Here is a 20,150-nt window from a genome sequence, read left to right as displayed (position 1 = left end):
TGGCTACAAAAAGTGATAAGTCTATGGGGATTAAAATAAACATCTTCTTTAATTAGACCAGGCATATTAATTCACAGTGTTAAAATTATTCCTGCACTAAATAAACCAAAAAGTGCCCTTGTTAATGTGCAAAATGAGATTTCTGGGGGTTTGTCCTCTGTGTGAATCTCAGCTTCACTATCACAGCTTGAAAACATTCTTTAGCTGTGCCCCCACCGCAGCCCCCTGGAGAACATGTGTTATTGACGAGTCTTGCAGAGCACCAGATTTCAGCGCAGGAAAAAAAGAAAAGGTAGGTTGCCATCTCCGACACGGAATGCAGTCACAGTTAATATTTTTAAAGGCTTCGGACAATAAGAAAAATCTTGTTATTATTACATTTAGAATAAATGTTCTACTAAAGGAGATATACATCAAAGCAGAAAGCGAGAAGCCATAGATGACATTAAAATGTTATCAATTATGAAAAAAATATGTGAAATTCACACCCAAACTCCATGTGCCATTATACAAAAGTTGTTTTAAACATAAACATATAGGTAGATTCAGGTACATTTGCTTAACTTTGCGGCGGCGTAGCTTAAGGAATTTAAGCTACACCGCCGTAAGTTAGCCAGGCAAGTACATGATTCACAATGTACTTCCCCGCTAAGTTACGACGGCATAGCCTAAATCGGCGGGCGTAAAGGCGCCCAATTCAAATGTGTTGGAGGGGGGCGTGTTTTATGTTAATGGGGCTTACGTTTTTTACGTTTTTTGCGAACTGTGCATGTGCCGGGCGCCTACATTTCCCAGTGTGCATTGCGGCTAAGTACTCCGCACGGGCCTATTGATTTCGACGTGGACGTAAACGACGTAAATCCCGATTCACGGACGACTTACGCAAACGACGTAAAAAATTCGAATTTCGACGCGGGAACGGCGGCCATACTTAACATTACTATTCCATGTAGGGCTAAGCTCTAACTTTAGGCGGCCTATCTCTAACGTAAACGGCGTAAAAGTACTGCGTCGGCCGGGCGTACGTTCGTGAATCGGCCTTTCTACTCATTTACATATTCTACGCCGACCGCAATGGAAGCGCCACCTAGCGGCCATCCGAAATATTGCAATCTAAGATAGGACGGCGCAAGCCGTCCTATCTTAGTTATGTTTAAGCGTATCTCGGTTTGAGAATACACTTAAACATAAGTCGGCTTAGATTCTGAGTTAGGTCGGCGTATCTACTGATAAGCCAGCCTAACTCTTACTGAATCTACCTAATAGTCTTTAAATAAACAGTGACAAAAAAAAAAAAAAAAAAATGTTTTATAAATTTAAAAAGGAAACTTGTGAACATAAATAAGAACTTTGCTAATAACCACTTGCCCTTTCAGAAGGTTTGCCCCCCTTCATGACCAGGCCATTTTTTTTTTTCGCGATATGGCACTGTATTGTGTTAACTGACAATTGTGCTGTACCCAAATAAAATGTATGTTCTTTTTTCCCCAAAAGCTTTCTTTCGGTGGTATTTGATCCCCCTTGTAGTTTTTTGCGCTATAAACAAAAATAGACCGACAATTAAAAAAAAAAAAAAAAAATGTAATTTCTTCCTTTCTGCTATAAAACATCTCCAATAAGAAAAAAAAGGAAGAGAATCGAATGTCTTCATGAATTTAGGCCAATATGTATTCTGCTACATATTTTTGGTAAAAAAAAAGAAGAAATCCCAATAAGTGTATATTGATTGGTTTGCACAAAAGTTATAGCCTCTACAAACTATGGGGTAGATTTATGGAATTTTTATTTATTTAGTGTTAATAGCTGTGATTAGCGACTTAAAGCGGGACTGCGATATTGCGGTGGACAAATCGGAGACTAAGTGACACTTTTTGGGGACCAGTGGCACCCATGCAGTGATAAGTTCTAAAAATATGCACCGTCACTGTACTAATGACACTGGCAGGGAAGGGGTTAAGATCAGGGGCAATCAAAGGCTTAAACATGTGCCTAGGGAGTTCTTGCTAACTGTGTGGGGGATGCTTTTACTACGGGATATCAGAGGAACTTTGTAGGAACACAGGGTCAGAAGCTTCCCTACTCACAGAACAGTGATCTGCCTTGTTTACATAGGCAGCACGCTGTTCTGCCTGTGTCCCGAACGATCGTCAGGTCCTGGCAGACATCACATCTGCTGATTGGCTCCTGCTGGCATGTTTGCCCCAGACCCGGAAGTGCAGGATCATGTGCAAGCAACGCAGTCCTTCCCAGGGGAGCCGCCTTGCCGCCGTATATTTACTGTATACAGTCAGCAAGCTGTTAAATGGTGGGAAAGGTTTAGTTTCAAACAGAGACTTTTAAAAGATATGTAAACTCCAACGATGAGCTTTTCACAGTTGGTCTGTCATATATAACATTGACAGTGTTTTTTTAGATCTATTTGATAAATTAAAAGAATACCTTTTGCTCCTGCCAGAAATGTTGTAAGCTGCTAATCGTTATCACTTACATTGTTTTCAGATATCTGACAACTACAGGGTAATGCCCCCCTACATTACGAAGACAAGCGAGACAGTCTTGTAGTTCTATCCTGTTTTTGTTGTCCTGATACACAAGGTTGAGAACGTTGTCATCCAAGGAGAGGAAAATTGTTACTGGCAGAATCACAAGATAAAAATAAGACAAAAGAACCCTATAGGTACAGTAAATATCTCCTAAACGTTTAGAAGATATTTACTTGTGAATGGGCCGGTGAAGTCACTGGTGCATGGACTCTCAAGGAACGGCATGCCTGTGCTGTTCCTTCAGAGTCCCATGGTGTGAAAACAGGTCCTGCCATTAGACGGCCAGAGGAGAGCCAAAGAGTCACGTGAGCGCTGGGAGACGCTCTGATATAAGATACAGATCGGCATCTTTTTTTATAAAACACAGACACTGGAGCACATAATGTTATTTTACAATGGGGATTGTGTGTTTATAGTGTAGTTATGATAGCAAGAGCGGAGGGCTGGGGAGTGGACGAAGTTAACAGGCAGGGAGAGGATGGGGGACAGGAAAGCTGTGGATGACGGAGGAATGTAAACTGACCACGGTGTCAGGGCTCAGCAGCCATGATATACTGTGGTCAGTTTACAGGTGGAGGGCAGCGCCAGGTTTCTTAGGTGATAGAAGGGGCCAAAATACACAGCACAAGCACTGTGCTGTTATTCATGCTTTAAGGGAACAGGATTGTTCATGTTTTTTACAATTCTGATCTTCTCTTAAAGCGGAGCTCCACCCAAAAGAGGAAGCTCTGCTTGTTTGCTTCCTCCCCCTCTCCACTGACACATTTGACAGCTTTCGAGGTGGAGTAGATACCTGTCAAAACCAGGTACCCGCTCCCACTTCCAGGCAGGATCACCCCTCCTACTTTCCTCCCGCTGCCTTCTGGGAGACACACAGGTCCCAAAAGACAGTGGGACTATTCAGTATGCATAGCACGACTCGCACATGCGCAGTAAGAAAACAGGCTGTGAAGCTGCAAGGCTTTAACTTCTTGTTTTCCATAGTGAAGATGCCGGTGCCTGCATCCAGGGCAGGTGAACAGATGGGCTTGGGGTGCTGACATTGAAGGCTCCCTGGACAGGTAAGTGTCCTTATATTAAAAGTCAGTAGGTACAGTATTTGTAGCTGCTGACTTACCTTTTTTTCCCCCAGGCTGAAACTCAAGTTCAAACTTCCAAACGACATCATTAGCAGCACTGTACGTTCATGTCTGGGCATCTCACATAGCTCATCTTAATAAAAGCAAATTGCCACAAACAGAGCAGAGTGTTAAGAACACATGATTACATTTATTCTGTTCAACCGCGCACTGTCATCACACCCAGCCAGAATGTGAATGACATTCACATGTCACCAGGATCATCTGCAGGTTAGAGTTACAACTGCTGATCCAGAGGATAATTTTCAGCTGCAGGAGACCCATGTGGGGAGTCAGGAACTGCTCTCAACTGGATATATTAAGGCTTACAATTTCCACCAAGCATCTACTATATGAAATGCAAGCAGGTTGCTCTGTAACAATGTCCCCCGCAGCTATCTACATATCACCACTGTAGATGTGGTTGGCAAGGCTTTAAAATGGTTCTCGTGTGTAAAAGATATAAATAGATCTAAAAACGCCATTGAATGTGTGTCCATCATAGAATGCTGCAATGAAAACAGAGCTTAGTCCTTATCCAAAGAAGATCAGCCAAGAATGTAGTGATTTTGAGTTTGATAAAGCCTAGCATGCAGAAAACAGAGGAGGCAGATGGCAGATGGCAGATTTGAAAGAAAACCCGTCTTCGGCAAAAAATGCATATATATATGCTATGCTATACCTTGAAAAGTGCTGGGGTGCACAGTTCTGCAAATACAGGCCGGGAACTTAAGCCAAGCTTGGGCCAACTTCCATTCATCCTGGACTCCAAAGTTGATGAGTGAGCACAGTGAGGCACACACAGAGGTGGGCTTAAGGTGGTATTCACATAACCAAGCTCTCTGGGTGACAGAGATTCAGGGGCACATTTCACATTATCATGTTTAGGGCTGCTACAAACGATTAATTTCATAATTGATTAGTTGGCCAATTATTGTTTTGATTTAATTACAAAAAGACGCATCGCCACAGGGTGGTGCTGTGGATGTGAAACATGCATTTGCTGCCCAGGAGAGTGGAGGACAGGTGCATGTGTAGCACATCTACTAAGCAATGGTCTCTACCATTTTACTGGACTGAACAGACCCTGTGAGACATACTGGGGGTGGAAAGCAGTGTAGAGGTACCTGGGGATCATGTTGGACCCTTTATGGTATTTACACATTGCTGTCCTACTGACAGTATAGCCTATTTCCTGACCATCCCCATTTGTCCTGCTATCAACTATATTCGATACGGTTACGCCACATTGCTTATTGTGAATGCTATATCCTCTGGCTCACACTCCTTGAGCATTGTAGTGCTCCTTGGAACCTGGAACTACAGTCTATAGTACTGAAGCTCCTGAAGAAGCGCGTCAGCGCGAAACATGTACAGCATTGAGCTCTTTCACCTGTGATATCACCCCACGCCAGGCCTCTAAGCGCTCAATTATGGCCTACGAGTAGCGCTGGAGATGTTCTTATGTGGTAGTTTGTCTACCGTATGTTGCGTAATTGCACTGTTGTCTGTTGATTTTTTTAACTTTGTATCAATAAATGACTACATTTTTTAATATGGTGTATATTGTGGACCATCTACAGTTCACTCATTCCATGATATTGTTTTGATTAATTGGATAATAACCTTAAAAAAAAGCGGTGTATAATTTAGTTAACCACTTAAGGACTGAGCCCGTTTGAGATTTGGTGTTTACAAGTTAAAAACAGATTTTATTTTTTTTTTTGCTAGAAAATTACTTAGAACCCCCAAACATTATATATTTTTTGTCACACCGTAAAGTTAGCCCAATTTTTCTTTTTTATATTGTGAAAGATAATGCAACGGCGATTAAATTGATACCCAACATGTCACGCTTCAAAGTTGCGCCCGCTTGTGGAATAGGACAAACTTAAACCTTAAAAGTCTCCATAGGCGACGTTTAAATGTGTGGTTTGAACACCGTTTTCATATGCGGGCACTGCTCATGTATGTGTTCGCTTCTGTGTGTGAGCTCGTCGTGACAGGGCACTTTAAAAACAAAATATTTTTTTTATTTTACTTTGACACAGTTTTAAGGAAAAAAAAATTGGGGATGTAAACATCCCTTGTAAATCGGGAAAAAAAAAACATGGCAGGACCTCTTAAATATGAGAGAGAGAAAAACAAACAGGCGCCTCTTAGTAAGACTGATCAAAATTTTATGACAAGATGCATTAAAAAAAAACATTTAGGAAAGTGTAGTCAGGCACAGGGAAGTCCAGTACTGTCACGCTTCATCTCTGTAGTCAGCATGATGGTGCGCTCTGTTTGTCCAAGTAGCCGGCATCCTGTTCACAGGAGACTTCTGGGGTTGTGGCAGGAACCAAAGCGAGGCCTGGAGTGCAGCCTGCCGATCACAGAGAGGGTTGGGATGCAGAGTTCAGCAATGTGACGTAGCTGGCATACAGCAACTGGTTTCTGAGCATGCGCACCAGGAAATTGTAGGAGGTGCGCGCGATCCTTTCTCAAGCTCCTGTGAACAGGACGCCAGCTACTTGGATATTTGGAGTGGCTTCAACTCCCTTCACAAGGCTGCCCTATCAACAAAAGACTGCATAACCCACACAGAACTGATCCAGTTCAAAGGACTACCACATGATTTGTACATTGCATACCACTATACTATAACCTGCTACACCACCCATTGTATTTTCCTCTTAAATTTAAGATCAAAAAGACCTTAGATCTCATATTTACACTAAAATGCAATAAAAAAAAAAAAATGTAAGAAAATTGGGCGGAAGTGACGTTTGACGTCACTTCCGCCCTCCAATGCTATGGAGCTGAGCGGGGGCGCCATCATTCCCCTCACTCAGCATCCAGGCAGTGAGGGGAGAGGAACTGAGAGGAACTGATCGGTTTCACCGCTATCGACGGCTCTGGTAAGTGGCGGAGACTACCAGAGCGCGGCGGGAGGGGGGCCCTCTCCTGATAAAAGTGATCTTGCGGCGAATCCGACACAGACCACATTCTGCGAATCTGCCACAGAGACCACATTTTGCTGCCATAAAAATGGTATGCAACGTCAAAGTATCGACGTATACGACGGTGGCTGGTCCTCAAGTAGTTAAAGTAGTACTAAAAAAAAAAAGGGGGAGAGAGAGATGGAGCGGTGCATGAAGTCATAAGCCTAGGCTTTTTACCAGACAAAAACAGGACGTGGGCTGTATAAAAAGGTATTTACTGGAATTTTACTATCCAAACTTAAAACAAGGGCGGAAGATTTAATAGATGGGAAGTTGAAAAAATGTCCACTTGATTGAAGACATTACATACCATTTACAATTCAGAAGGATACGCAAAGTCTAAAGACTTGCCTGTGATGGTGTGAAAGTCTTTGAATGTGCAGTATTTGGGCAAAATGTTGGGGACACCTGACCATCACACACATATGAACTCGTTAGACATCCCATTTCAAAATCATGGGCATTACTGGGCCGACAGGCCATGATGTAACGCACATTTAGGACAGGTAGATGGCTTCTCCCTTGTTGACATGGGCTTCACCACAATGCAGTGGTATAAACCGGGCACAAGGCTTTTTTCCTTCTCATGTGTGGGCACTGCGCAGGAACAGCTACCCAACGCAGTCCCAACGCATCCTAATCTACCCCAAGTATTTCTGAAGCTTACTGAAGTCCGCTAGCAACTTGTCTATAGTGACAGTCCTAGATTCAAAGCAAATTTGTCAAGCTCTGATACAACACATAATAAGATACGGTACATAATACAACATACATAAATCGTCTTTTCAATTAGCGAACATTACCTACCTAATTTTTGTAGGGAAACCCTTTTCAGCCAGGATTCACACTTTTTTCCAATTGAATTCAATTACAAAAGTTGTGTGAAAACAATTATAAATAAATCCCTAAATCGTCAGAAAACTTCACACAAAGTGGTTGTATAGAATGTGTAATTCACACCCTCATTTACACCATTTCAGGTACAGAGAACCGCCTTTTACAGCCTTTTGTGAAACTTGTTACTTTTCAAAAGTTCACACAGAAGTACCAGTATGACAAGTTCCATCCAAGTCTGTGTGCACACTCCAGGATATGTACACTATAAAAGGGATGTATGGTGATTTGCATACAATTCTCCCTCTTTCTTACAGAATAATAATAAAAAAAAAAGACATTGTCAAACTTTTGTTCAAAATGCAGGTAATAGGCAATATTGAATTTTTTTATTCTCATTATTCAACCAGCAGGTACCAGACATGGAGAAGCCCTTATACGAAGGAGCATAAGGCCTCGTACACACGATAGGTTAAAGTGGAGGTTCACCCTATAAAAAAAATTTAACACTGCATCCAGCACCGTGCTGCATATAAAATGTCACTGACCTTTATTTTTTTTCCCCCGTAGATATCGTTTAGCCGTGGAATTCACTGCGGCTTCCGGGTAGGGAATCCCGCGGGAGTGGGCGTTCCTATTGACATGCCAATCAATTGGCATGCTAATCGACGGCGCACACACCGCGTCGCGACTTCCCGAAAGAAGCTTGGGTCGGCTCGGCTCTATTCGGCACCGGTGCGCTGGCGCCGAATAGAGCCGAGCCGACCCGAGCTTCCTTCGGGCAGGTTTTAGCGCCACTTCCTCCCAAGCCATGCCCCTCTAACACGTTTCACCCGCTCATGGGCTTAGACTTGGTACATTATGAATAAGCTCATGACTTGGATGGAGCTTTGAGCTGTGCTTTGGGTCATTAGGGTTTCAATAATGAAAAAAATTGTATAAAAAAAAGCACTGAAAATAAATGAAAGGGGGTGGAGAATTGAAAGAATGAATCAGTATGAGGGTTATATGTAAACAATTGTTAACTTAAAGCGGAGTTCAGCCGATTTTTTTTTTACTAAAAGTCAGCAGCTACAAATACTGCAGCTGCTGACTTAATATATGGACACTTGCCTGTCCTGGGTGCCCGCGATGTTGGCACCCGATGTGTCTCTAGGGTGGAGGCGCCGCCATCTTTGGTAAGGGAATTAGGAAGTGAAGTCTTGCGGCATCACTTCCTGGTTTCCTACTGCGCATGTGAGTCGTGCTGCGCGATCCCACTGGCCCCCTGCTGTCTTCTGGGACCCGTGCATCTCCCAGAAAACAGCAGGGGGGACAGAAGAGGCGCCGGATGTGGCGTAGGTCGCCACTGCGACCTATGTTTGGAAGTGGGAGAAAATACCTGGATTGCACAGGTATCTGCTCCCTCCTCCCCCCTGAAAGGCGCCAAATGTGACACCAGAGGGGAGTTTCAATAGCACAAATCACACAATGGACTACTGCTTCTCAAATCTACCTCTGAATGGTGTGAGTATTATTTATCTTACAACAGATTTTTTAGGCAGAACATTATTATCCAAAGCCCTGAGAAAAGGCGATTTTGAAATTCGTGAATCCCATTGGCTAGCAGCCTTTAAAGGATAAGTTCACCTTTAAAAAAAAATAAAAGTTATAAATGCACATTTTTTTTTGCAGGTAATCAGCAGATTGCAGGTGCAGTGTCCTGCAGACTGAATAGCAGTCTGTCTGTACCTCCGATACAAACAGGCCATTACGGAATGCTAGGAAGATCAATGAACTGCCTAGAGCGCTCATCAGCGCTCTGGTAGTTCATTGAGAACTACAAGCCGACAGCCACAAAGGCTTATGGTACTTGCAAGTTCCTTAATTCACAAAAATCGGAATGAATGCCGTGTGAGGTGGAGACTTGAATAGCCGTGTATTTTTTGAATTGTGACAGCGGGTGCGGGGAGAAGATCCCTGGCTTGCTGTCACAGGGAAGGGGAAAGCATGCAGATGCTGGACATGTGACATCCTAAATATAGGTGTAACATGTTCATAAAGGTGAACTACTCCTTTAATTTAGATAAAGGATTTGCAAAAAAAAAAAAAATACCAAAATGACTTAAGGTAACCACCACACAACGAATGCTTCCCGATGACGTAGCATTACAAAACATACGTTGAGGCGCCTTCCGGTCACATCACTTCCGGGTCCAAGCTTCCAGTTTGTCTCTTAGCATCAGTGGAACGCATACCGACTTTCTAGTGCGAGCTGAGCGTTGCGCGGCTTCCACCAGCATTGAATGTGGGCGATCCCTAGTGCCGGGATTAGGCATCATCTAATGTAAGCAGGCATTTGTTATATTTTGCCAATTTTCTAATAAAAACAATATTACTTCCATCTTCACCTTGTGTTCCTTCTGGCTTCATAGTCTCTGGCCATCAGAATGGCTTGCATGCTTCAGCCGCGACATAGCACTCTGACTTTCAATGGAATACTGTATTCCCTGAATGCAGAGCGTCACTGCGCATGCACGGGTGATGTCATTGTTGATGTGAATATCTCCTATACAAGATTACTTTATTACTGCTTTAAGGCAAGGCTGAAATTTAAGCCCCATACACACGGGCCGAAAGTCAGGAGTAATCGGCCCGTTCAATAAAAACCGTCTGACATTTTGCCGGTGTGTATGTCAGCCGGTCCTACAAAAGCCTGTCACACAAGCATGCTGGAAAACCAGCAGCTGACCGACTGCCAATCAGCCCTTCGAGCCAATGGCTGAGTGTTCTGGCGGGGGGGGGTCGTCCTGTCAGAACACAATAGCTCAGCGGGGGAGATCGCTATACGAACGTCAGATCATTAAAAATAAAGACGATTAGGGCTCTGGCACACTACTGAAGCTCAAAAAAATTAAATAAAGCTGCTTTTACAGGCTTTTGAGCTTTTATTTCTTTGCCTAAACTTAAAGAAGCTTGTGCTTTTTTGTGCTCTTTTGCACATTTTTATTGAGCTTCTTTGAGCTTTCTTAAGCATAAGCCTTTTTTTCACAACCCCTTCCCTTGGCTAATTTTTTCTATTTCTATATGTGTTTTCAGGCTTTTTTAAACTTTTAAGGCTTTTTGGAGCGTTTTTGGGCACAAAAGCTCCTCTCAAAAACGTGACTTTGGTGGGGGAAGGTTTTTTTTTATGCCTGTAAACTTCTGAAAAAGCCATAGTGTGCATGGACACATTGGCTAACATAGAGGGGGGGTTTCCAGGCAGAAAAAATGAGAGCTCAAAATGGGGCCCATGGGCAATAGGAGATTATGGGGCCCCCAGGCAATAGGAGATTATGGGGCCACAGTATACACATACAGTAAACAAACCGTATAAACACACAATATACATACACACAGAATACACATACAGCTATTTAGATTTTTACACACTGTCCCTAGTTTTACTGAGGCTGGCAACCCTGATGGGGCATAGTGCCCGAATGGTCAGTCCACCCCTGCATGAACCCTTAAGCCTAGTATAGTATAGTATGAGGTTGTCGGACGAATGATCATCCATTTTTTTTTTGCATGCTAGTCTCCATATCGAATGTGAATAAGTTACTAAAGTACGAAAATTCTCGTATTACGGAAACAAAAATTTAGAAGTGATGTAATGTATTTTCAGGCGAAAACTGTACTAACTAAACAAGATCTGGTATCGTACGGGAAAACTATCCATGTATGTCCCTTTGGAAAATTTTGGATAAAAGCGGTGTACCAACAATCAGATTATCGTACGATCTCGTTGAAAGCTGAATTTTTTTCCATATGAGAATCATTGATATAGACAACACATGTCATAGAGAACACAAATGGTTCACTTGCACATTCAATCTACAGTAAATGAGATTACGCAATTGCCAATTTTCCAAAGTAACTGATGGCCAACATCCCAAACAATCTACTACTATTCCACCACTGTAAAAAAAAAACTTACAGAATCATTCTGAGCTGATGGCGGCCAACCTTCCCACACCTGGTGGCGAACAGGAATACTTGTGAGGTCATAAACGTTTCTTTTTACCTAAATGGAAAACAAAGCAATATGGTAAGAATTTACAAAGAATTAATCATACAAAACGTTTTGGGTTACAATATATGCACATGGATGTAGAAACTGACATATTCAAAATTTAAAGCATTCACATGCTGCATTATAGCACAATTCTTGCCCATCACTCAATCATCTCCCATAGAGGGAAATCTTGAAATAGAATTTGAACCAAAACATGTTGGATAAGGTAGAGAAGGGTCAGAGCAGCCTATGCACCTATTGGGAAAATGCCCCTCATTTCTTGTTCCTGCAAACTGGCCAATTCCCGTCTCTCAGTTACTTAATATTTCCATCCTAGCCAGTTCACGTTGATTGAGAAACACCCGATTGGACCTTCGTGATTCCCCTCTCTCCTAGACTTTGTGGTGGTGCGCAGAAGGTTACAACAGATTCTAACACTTGTCTTCTCAACCACTTCATTGACCCCTATCGGGGTTCAGATGAACACGGAACGTCTGTTCGTGTTCACCTGATCCGCTCTGCAGACTGATGGAAAAATAGGATTTTCCTCCATCTGCAGAATCAGAGCATAGTGGACACAGATGAGATCGGGTGTCAGCGGACACCCGCTATCTCATAGAGCTACATGTATGTCCCTTTTTCATCCGTAAAACGATGGATTAAATAGCAGACATACGGTCCACTGGTGTGAAAGGGCCCTGACTCACCTTACCTTTGCTGATGCAATTTTCAAAGCGCTTCAAAACAGATTGACCCTTTCAGGAGTAGACAATTTTTTTTTTTTTTAACAAAATTCAAAGCCACATTGCAAATACCAAACAAAGTGAAAATGCTGCAAGTAAGCTACTAGCATTGGGAATATAACATAGATGTTATAATTAGGGCTGCAACTAACGATTATTTTCATAATCTATTAGTTGGTCGAATATTGTTTCGATTAATCGGAATATTAGCCTTAAAAAAAAAAATTGCATTTTTACATTTTTTTGGGCCAATTTGTTGTTGGGCAGATTACAAAACACAAATTGCCGCAAAAACACATTACATGCTTTTCTGCAGCTTCTCCATTGAAGTATATTGAACAAAAAATAAAAAAAAATGGCACCGTTTTGCATTAAAAAGTCCTTGCCCTTTCCAAATACGAATTAGCTGAAATAAAATCATAGATGTGAATGTGTCCCATAGGAAAACATGTAAATGAACTGTAGTGCGCTTCTGCAAAAAGCACCAAAAAACAGAGGTGTGACCCCAGGCCTGAGATGTTTAGTAACATAATGGGGTTAAAAAAACAAAAATAAGTACAAAAAGAGCAAATAATTGCTACTGTAAGGGGTTCATTTTTTTACTGTGGGACAGTGAAAGTAATATTTACAGTAGCGAATTGCTTTTTTGTACTATAAAGGGCTAATTTTTAGTTTTTTTAACCCCATTATGTTACTGGCCGATTAATCGATTAATTTCATAATCGATTAGTTGTTGATTAATCGATTAGTTGTTTCGGCCCTAGTTATAATAAGGTTGTTAATTTAAAGTACACCAGAATCTCAGCACCTAAAAAGCCAGGGAAAAAAACAACATAATCTAATGGTCTGAGAGCAAAGGCCTCTGCATGTTTGAGGTTGCATGAGATGTTTCGTTTTTAAATTTTTTATTACATTTTTCTTTATAAGAACATCATTGATGGTGCGCTTTGAAACTAGCCATGCAACTTAGGAATCATAGGACATTTCCGATATGGTTTCATAAGAAAATAAACGTAACGGTCATTGTACAACACATGGAAAATGTATGAGCACAAGGGAAACATTATGATTTTATTTTATGGGGTGAAAAGGTGAACTTTCGCTTTGTCTGTGGCCGTCAGTAGGCTAGCTTGCATGGATATGTGTTAATTGCCCAGCTTCACAGAAAAGCCTTGAAGACCGGAGTATTTACAGAGGAAGGTTCAATGAAGTGCTTGTATGTAGAGAAAGGTCAACCAATATATTCCTTCTTGACCCTGGAGAATACAAAGCCACAGGCCATACTCTGATAGAAATGATATGAACAATTCAGTGAAATCCTTCCTGGGTACACATGCAGAACAAGTTAGTGTGCCTGCCTAGACTAATAACGCACACAATCGCTTTGAAGGAGGACCTCGATCACCTTGAACATCAGCAATCTGTTAAATCGTTAATAATTGGTCATCCACAGCTATGTTTATCAATTTAGATGAAATGCTTTCCATGTTTATGCATAGCATACTAGCTCATTATTAATTACTTATCGAAGGCCCTGCAACCGCCCTCGTCTCCCCCTCCGGCCGGCGACATCTATCCCGGGGTTACTTCCGGTTATCGCGGCTCCGTCGCTTTGACTGGCCAGAGCCACGATGATGCGGGAGCCACTGGTAACGGCACACCGACTGAAGCAATGGCACATAGGTACCATTGGTTTAGTTTGCCTCATTGCGCATGTGCCGATGACTGTGCAGGTTTAGGAGATATCCTGGGTAGCTACAGATAAGCCTTAATATAGGCTTACCTGTAGCATGAATTTGTTGTAAAGGGTTTACAACCACTTTATAGGGAGACAATCTGAACGTATATCCCTTTCCTCCAGTGAAGTCCGTGCCCCAAAACCAGCATGAGGTTCTTGAGTCATGGGATAGCTTGCCTATCAAAACCTCCAACAGTTCCATTCTTAAAAATTGTCTTCAAAAGGAGATGTGGAGCCAAAGCTCTTTTCCTGTGACCCGTATTAAAGCGGAGGTCCGCCTAATTTTTTTTTATAAATATATATTAAAAGCCAGCAGCTACAAATACTGCAGCTGCTGACTTTTAACCACTTAAGGACCTTGCCTGTTTTTCAGACTTGGTGTTTACAAGATTAAAACAGTTTTTTTTTTGCTAATAAATTACTTAGAAAAATATATATATAATGTTTGGGGTTCTAACACACTAGAGAATAAAATGGTGGTCATTGCAATACTTTTTATCACACCGTATTTGCGCAGCGGTCTTACAAGCGCACTTTTTTTGGAAAAAATTAACTTTTTGGAATTAAAAAATAAGACAACAGTAAAGTTAGCCCAATTTTTTTTTATATTGTGAAAGATGTTACGCCGAGGAAAATGATACCCAACATGTCACGCTTCAAAATTGCGCCCGCTCGTGGAATGGCGTCAAACTTTTACCCTTAAAAATCTCCATAGGCGACGTTTAAATTTTATTTATAGGTTGCATCTTTTAAGTTACAGAAGAGGTCTAGAATTATTGCTCTCATTCTAACGATCGCAGAGATACCTCACTTGTGCAGTTTGAACACCGTTTTCATATGCGGGCACTACTGACGTATGCGTTCGCTTCTGCGCGCGAGCTCGTTGAGACGGGGCACTTTAAAAAAAAATGAGTTTTTTTTGTGTAAAAACAAAACAAAGAAAAAATGGGTCACTTCTATTCCTATAACAAGGAATGTAAACATCCCTTATAATAGAAAAAAAGCATGACAGGTCCTCTTAAATATGAGATCTGGGGTCAAAAAGGCCTCAGATCTCATATTTAGACTAAAATGCAAAAAATTAAAAAAAATTAAAAATTTGTCATTTGAAAAAATTACAACAAGAAAATGTGCCTTTAAGAAGCATGGGCGGAAGTGACGTTTTGACGTCGCTTCCGCCCTGCTATGGAGACGGGTGGGGCCATCTTGCCCTCACTTGTATCCCAGCCGAGCAGGACAAAATCGCCTCCGCCGACAGCTCCGGTAAACGGCGGAGGGCGCGGGAGAGGGGCCCCAATAACTGTGATCTTGCGGCGGATCCGCTGCGGAGACCACCGTTATCGTTAACAGGACTGCTCACAGGAAAGATGGATATTTCGGGTTGTGGCAGTGGCTGCTGCCGTTACAGAGATATCAATCTTTAAAGTACCGACGTATACGTACATGAGCGGGTCCTTAAGTGGTTAATAAATGGACAATTACCTGTCCAGGGTGCCCGCGATGTCGGCAGCCAAAGCCGATCAATCGCTCGGCTCTCGGATGCCACCGCCTCCATCCTCGGTGAGGGAATCAGGAAGTGAAACATTGCGGCTTCACTTTCCGTTTCCATACTGCGCATGTGAGTCGCGCTGCATGTCCTAACTGGTCCCTGCTGTCTTCTGGGACCTGTGTGTTTCCCAGAAGACGGGGGTGACCCCCGCGGGAGTCTATGCCCGGAAGCAGGTACAAATGCCTGTATATATTAGGTATCTGCTTCCCCCTCCCCCTGAAAGGTGCCAAATGTGACACCGGAGGGGGGGACGGTCCCGAAAAGCAGAGGTTCCATTTGTGTGTGGACCTCCACTTTAAGGCGGTAGCGGACTTCAGCCTGCTGTGGGCTGGTGTTGCTCAACTAGCTCTGGAGGATTCCGATTTGAATTCCTGGATCCACCCAGATGTCTGATGAGAGACCAAGCCAGCTGCTCCCGCCCCCTCCAGTGAGCACTGGAGGGGCAGAGCAGAGAGCCGGTGCCTTAGACCCCATTCACACTATTCAACTTTCTGCAGACTTTTGTCTTCAGATTTACCAAAACCATATAATACGAGGTCAAACCTTAAGAGTTTTAATTTGTATGCAATCAGTCAGGCCTTTGCACTACATGGTTTTGGTAAATCTGAAGACAAAGGTCTGCAGAAAATCTAATAGTGTGTATGGGGCCTTACAATCACCGGCTCTCTGCTTACTGAAGATCGAGAACTGAGCAATCAGCGGTCTTTGAACGCTCAGTTCTAAGCCTTGGAGCAGCAGGGGACAGATACAGCATTGGACTGATGCTGCCCATACCTAGGTGAGTATGATTGTTTTTTTTTTCTTTGAAATCCTGTAATTCTCAATTGAATTTCCACACCTTGTACACCCTCGTTATAATATGTGGCTGCTTTTTGCTATAAAAGCCAATTTCTCTCAGTGGAAATTAAGCTGTCATCACACTGCAGTGATTTGTGCTGGCAGAGCTGAGTAACAGCCGCACTCCTCTGTATAGGCTTCTTCACAAAGAGGGTGTATCCAGCCATCTCTATATAAAATACTGAGAGCAGTGGGGGTATTTTCTTCTACCTATTAGAATGTAGTTATATTTCAACTCCCTGCACAACTGCTGTAACAGGAAAATCGGGGTAAGACTATGAACACAGAGGTTGTTGGCACAATGCACATCTGACTACAAATTGGCTACTTGGACTTAAAAACGAGCCAAGGGCAGTAAATCACCTGAAGCCCAACCCCACGTTTAATGTCTCATTAAGTAGCCCAAGCTCTGCTGGGAACCACCCAGTGGCCTGATTGACAGTTGACCCCACCTCCCAACACGCAGCTAAGAGACAGAGCCAGCTGCAACCACCCCCTCTCCTCCTCTCTTGGTATTCCAGGGAGCACTGGAGGGGCAGAGTGAAGAGCAGTGACGGACAGTCAACACTCTCCCCTCTGGGCAGATTGAGAGAATAGTGATCATATGATCACTCGTTTATCGGTGTTAGAGCCGACGTAGGACGGATGCATACAGGAAAGTATATGGGGTAGATTCAGGTAGGGAGCGCGTATTTGTGTGCGGGCGTAACGTATCCTATTTACGCTACGCCTCCGCAACTTTGACAGGCAAGTGCAGTATTCACAAAGCAAAGTTGCGGCGGCGTATCGTAAATAGGCCGGCGTAAGCCCGCCTAATTCAAATGTGGAAGATGTGGGCGTGTTTTATGTTAATTTATTGTGACCCCACGTAAATGACGCTTTTTCCGAACGGCGCATGCGCCGTCCGTGAAAGTATCCCAGTGCACATGCTCCAAATTAACCCGCAAAAGGCCAATGCTTTCGACGTGAATGTAAATTACGCCCAGCCCTATTCGCGAACGACTTGCGCAAACAACGGAAAATTCGACGCTTGCCCGACGTCCATACTTAACATTGGCTGCGCCTCAAATAGCAGGGGTAACTTTACGCCGGAAAAAGCCTTACGTAAATGGCGTATCTGTACTGCGACGGCCGGGCGTACGTTCGTGAATAGGCGTATCTAGCGGTTTTACAAATTCTAGGCAAAAATCAGCGTACACGCCCCTAGCGGCCAGCGTAAATATGCAGTTAGGATATGACGGCGTAGGAGACTTACGCTGGTCGTATCTTAGACAAATTCTGGCGTATCTGATTCTTTGAATCAGGCGCCAATATAGGACGCCTCACACTCAGATACAACGGCGTATCTAGAGATACATCGTCGTATCTCCTACCTGAATCTGGCCCCATATGTTTATATTTTTTGAAACCCCAACCTTCTCCTTTAAGGCCCAGCATTCCAATTGACTGGAATCTGGTAAAAGTTATTTCTAGGAAAACCTAGTTTATCAGGACACTCATAGGAAAATACATCTTACTTAGGAACAAAGAAGATTTCTACTTTAACTGAAACTGTGCTGGAGAATACACCCAACACCGTGTCAGTGTTTCGAGCCATGATCTCCATTCTATGAGCAGGATTGCATTACACCTCATCGGCCGCTGCTAACCAGCTTTCATACTGTATCAAAGAAATATGAGAAATGGAAATACCAGCAACTCAATATGTTTTTGTCCCTGGTGCACACCTGTGAAGCACCTTCTATGGCCATCACCCATTATTTCATTAGTTCCCGGCAATCAGGGCTTGAGAGAGGGATTAACACCAATCCTCCTTCATTGGAGCCAGCAGCTCTTCTCTAATACTGGTTTAAAAGACTTGGAATAGATAACAGCTTTATTTTAATCAGACTGATAATGAGTTCTTGAAACAAACTCCTGCCCCCATGTCTTGAAAAAGTGCAAAAAAAAAATTAAAGGGATCTCATTTTTATATTACCAGTAGTATTTTTTCTAAAACAAATTCTAAATTAATCTTGAAGCCAATCTCTAGACAAATATAAAACTTCACTTATCCCCCCCCCCCCCCCCCCCATTTCGCTCCCACCCATTTGATTTTTTGATTTTTGCAAACCCCTACTTCACCTGAATTATGTGTTCATAGCGATGCCTATTTCGGGCTGACGTCACATGAGCAGACTGTCACCATCTCCTCTGAAGGAAATAGCCGGCTTCCTCTCTGGCTCCTTGCGGCTCTCACAGCCAGGACTTGGGACGTCTCTGGACATTTTTCAGACACCGGAATAACTACCATGAGATGCTGATCTCTTACAAGCACATCTGTACTTACATGTAAGCGTTAGATCATTTTACTGTACTACATTATTAACCACTTAAGCCCTGGACCTTTAGGCAGCTAAATGCTCAGGCCAGGTTTTGCGATTCGGCACTGCGTCGCTTTAACAGACAATTGCGTGGTCGTGCGATGTGGCTGCCAAACAAAATTGGCGTCCTTCTTTCCCCACAAATAGAGCTTTCTTTTGGTGGTATTTGATCACCTCTGCAGTTTTTATTTTTTGCGCTATAAACAAAAATAGAGCGCCAATTTTGAAAAAAATGCAATATTTTTTACTTTTTGCTATAATAAATATCCCCCAAAAACATATATAAAAAAAAAATGTCCTCAGTTTAGGCCGATACGTATTCTTCTACCTATTTTTGGTATAAAAAAAAAAATCGCAATAAGCGTTTATCGATTGGTTTGCGCAAAATTTATAGCGTTTACAAAATAGGGGATAGTTTTATTATTATTATTTTTTTTTACTACTAATGGCGGCGATCAGCGTTTTTTTTCATGACTGCGACATTATGGCGGACACTTTGGACAATTTTGACAAATTTTTGGGACCATTGTAATTTTCACAGCAAAAAATGCATTTAAATTGCATTGTTTATTGTGAAAATTACAGTTGCAGTTTGGGAGTTAACCACAGGGGGCGCTGAAGGAGTTAGGGTTCACCTAGTGTGCGTTTACAACTGTAGGGGGGTGTGGCTGTAGGTCTGATGTCATCGAGTCTCCCTATAAAAGGGATCACTTGATCGATGCAGCCGCCACAGTGAAGCACGGGGAAGCCGCGTTTACATACGGCTCTCACCGTTCTTCAGCTCCGGGGAGCGATCGCGAGGGGGCGGCTAGAAACGAATAGCCGCGCCCTCGTCCCCGGATCGCTCCCCGCAGGTTACCGACCGCCGCATGTACCGGGGGGGGGGGGGGGGGGGGGGTCCCGATCGGACACAATTTTGAGAACACAAGTTGCACTTAAAGGGTTATTAAAACCAACTATCCAAAGATACAATCACGTAGCCTCACATACCATTCGTATTGTTGCCACCATCTTATTTATCTCAGAAAAGGGTGGCTCGGTTCTTTAGCTGGGCTCTATGGAGCTCATACTCTTCAATTTAAAGTTCACCCTTAAATAAACTTCACTTATTTACCTTTAGTCTGTTAAACATACCATTAAGCACAATGTTAAAGCGGAGTTCCGGCCACAATTTCACTTTTTAAATATAAATACCCCTGTAATACACAAGCTTAATGTATTCTAGTAAAGTTAGTCTGTAAACTAAGGTCCGTTTTGTTAGGTTGTTACAGCATTTAGACACTTTATAAAATAGAAATTGACTGGGGCCATCTTAAGTGTGTGCATCATGAAGCCAGACTGTATGACTTCCTGGATTTCAGCCTTGCAAATCTCGCACATGCTCAGTGCTGCACAAGCAGTG

At 42.8% G+C, this 20,150-nt stretch overlaps 1 protein-coding gene across 2 annotated transcripts in view; it reads right to left on the bottom strand.

Moving 5' to 3' along the window:
- FAF1 (Fas associated factor 1) overlaps positions 1–20,150 on the bottom strand; it is a 375,519-nt gene that overhangs the window by 183,401 nt on the left and 171,968 nt on the right. For both annotated transcript variants that reach the window (XM_040360508.1, XM_040360509.1), the window contains exon 8: positions 11,441–11,527. In XM_040360508.1, coding sequence (XP_040216442.1) covers positions 11,441–11,527 — 87 coding nt within the window. The remainder of the gene's footprint in view (positions 1–11,440; positions 11,528–20,150) is intronic.

Source organism: Rana temporaria, chromosome 7 (assembly GCF_905171775.1).
Source record: "Rana temporaria chromosome 7, aRanTem1.1, whole genome shotgun sequence".
Taxonomy (NCBI): Eukaryota; Metazoa; Chordata; class Amphibia; order Anura; family Ranidae; genus Rana; species Rana temporaria.
The sequence above is the reverse complement of the archived record's forward strand: the minus strand, read 5'-3'. Positions and strand labels throughout refer to the sequence as shown.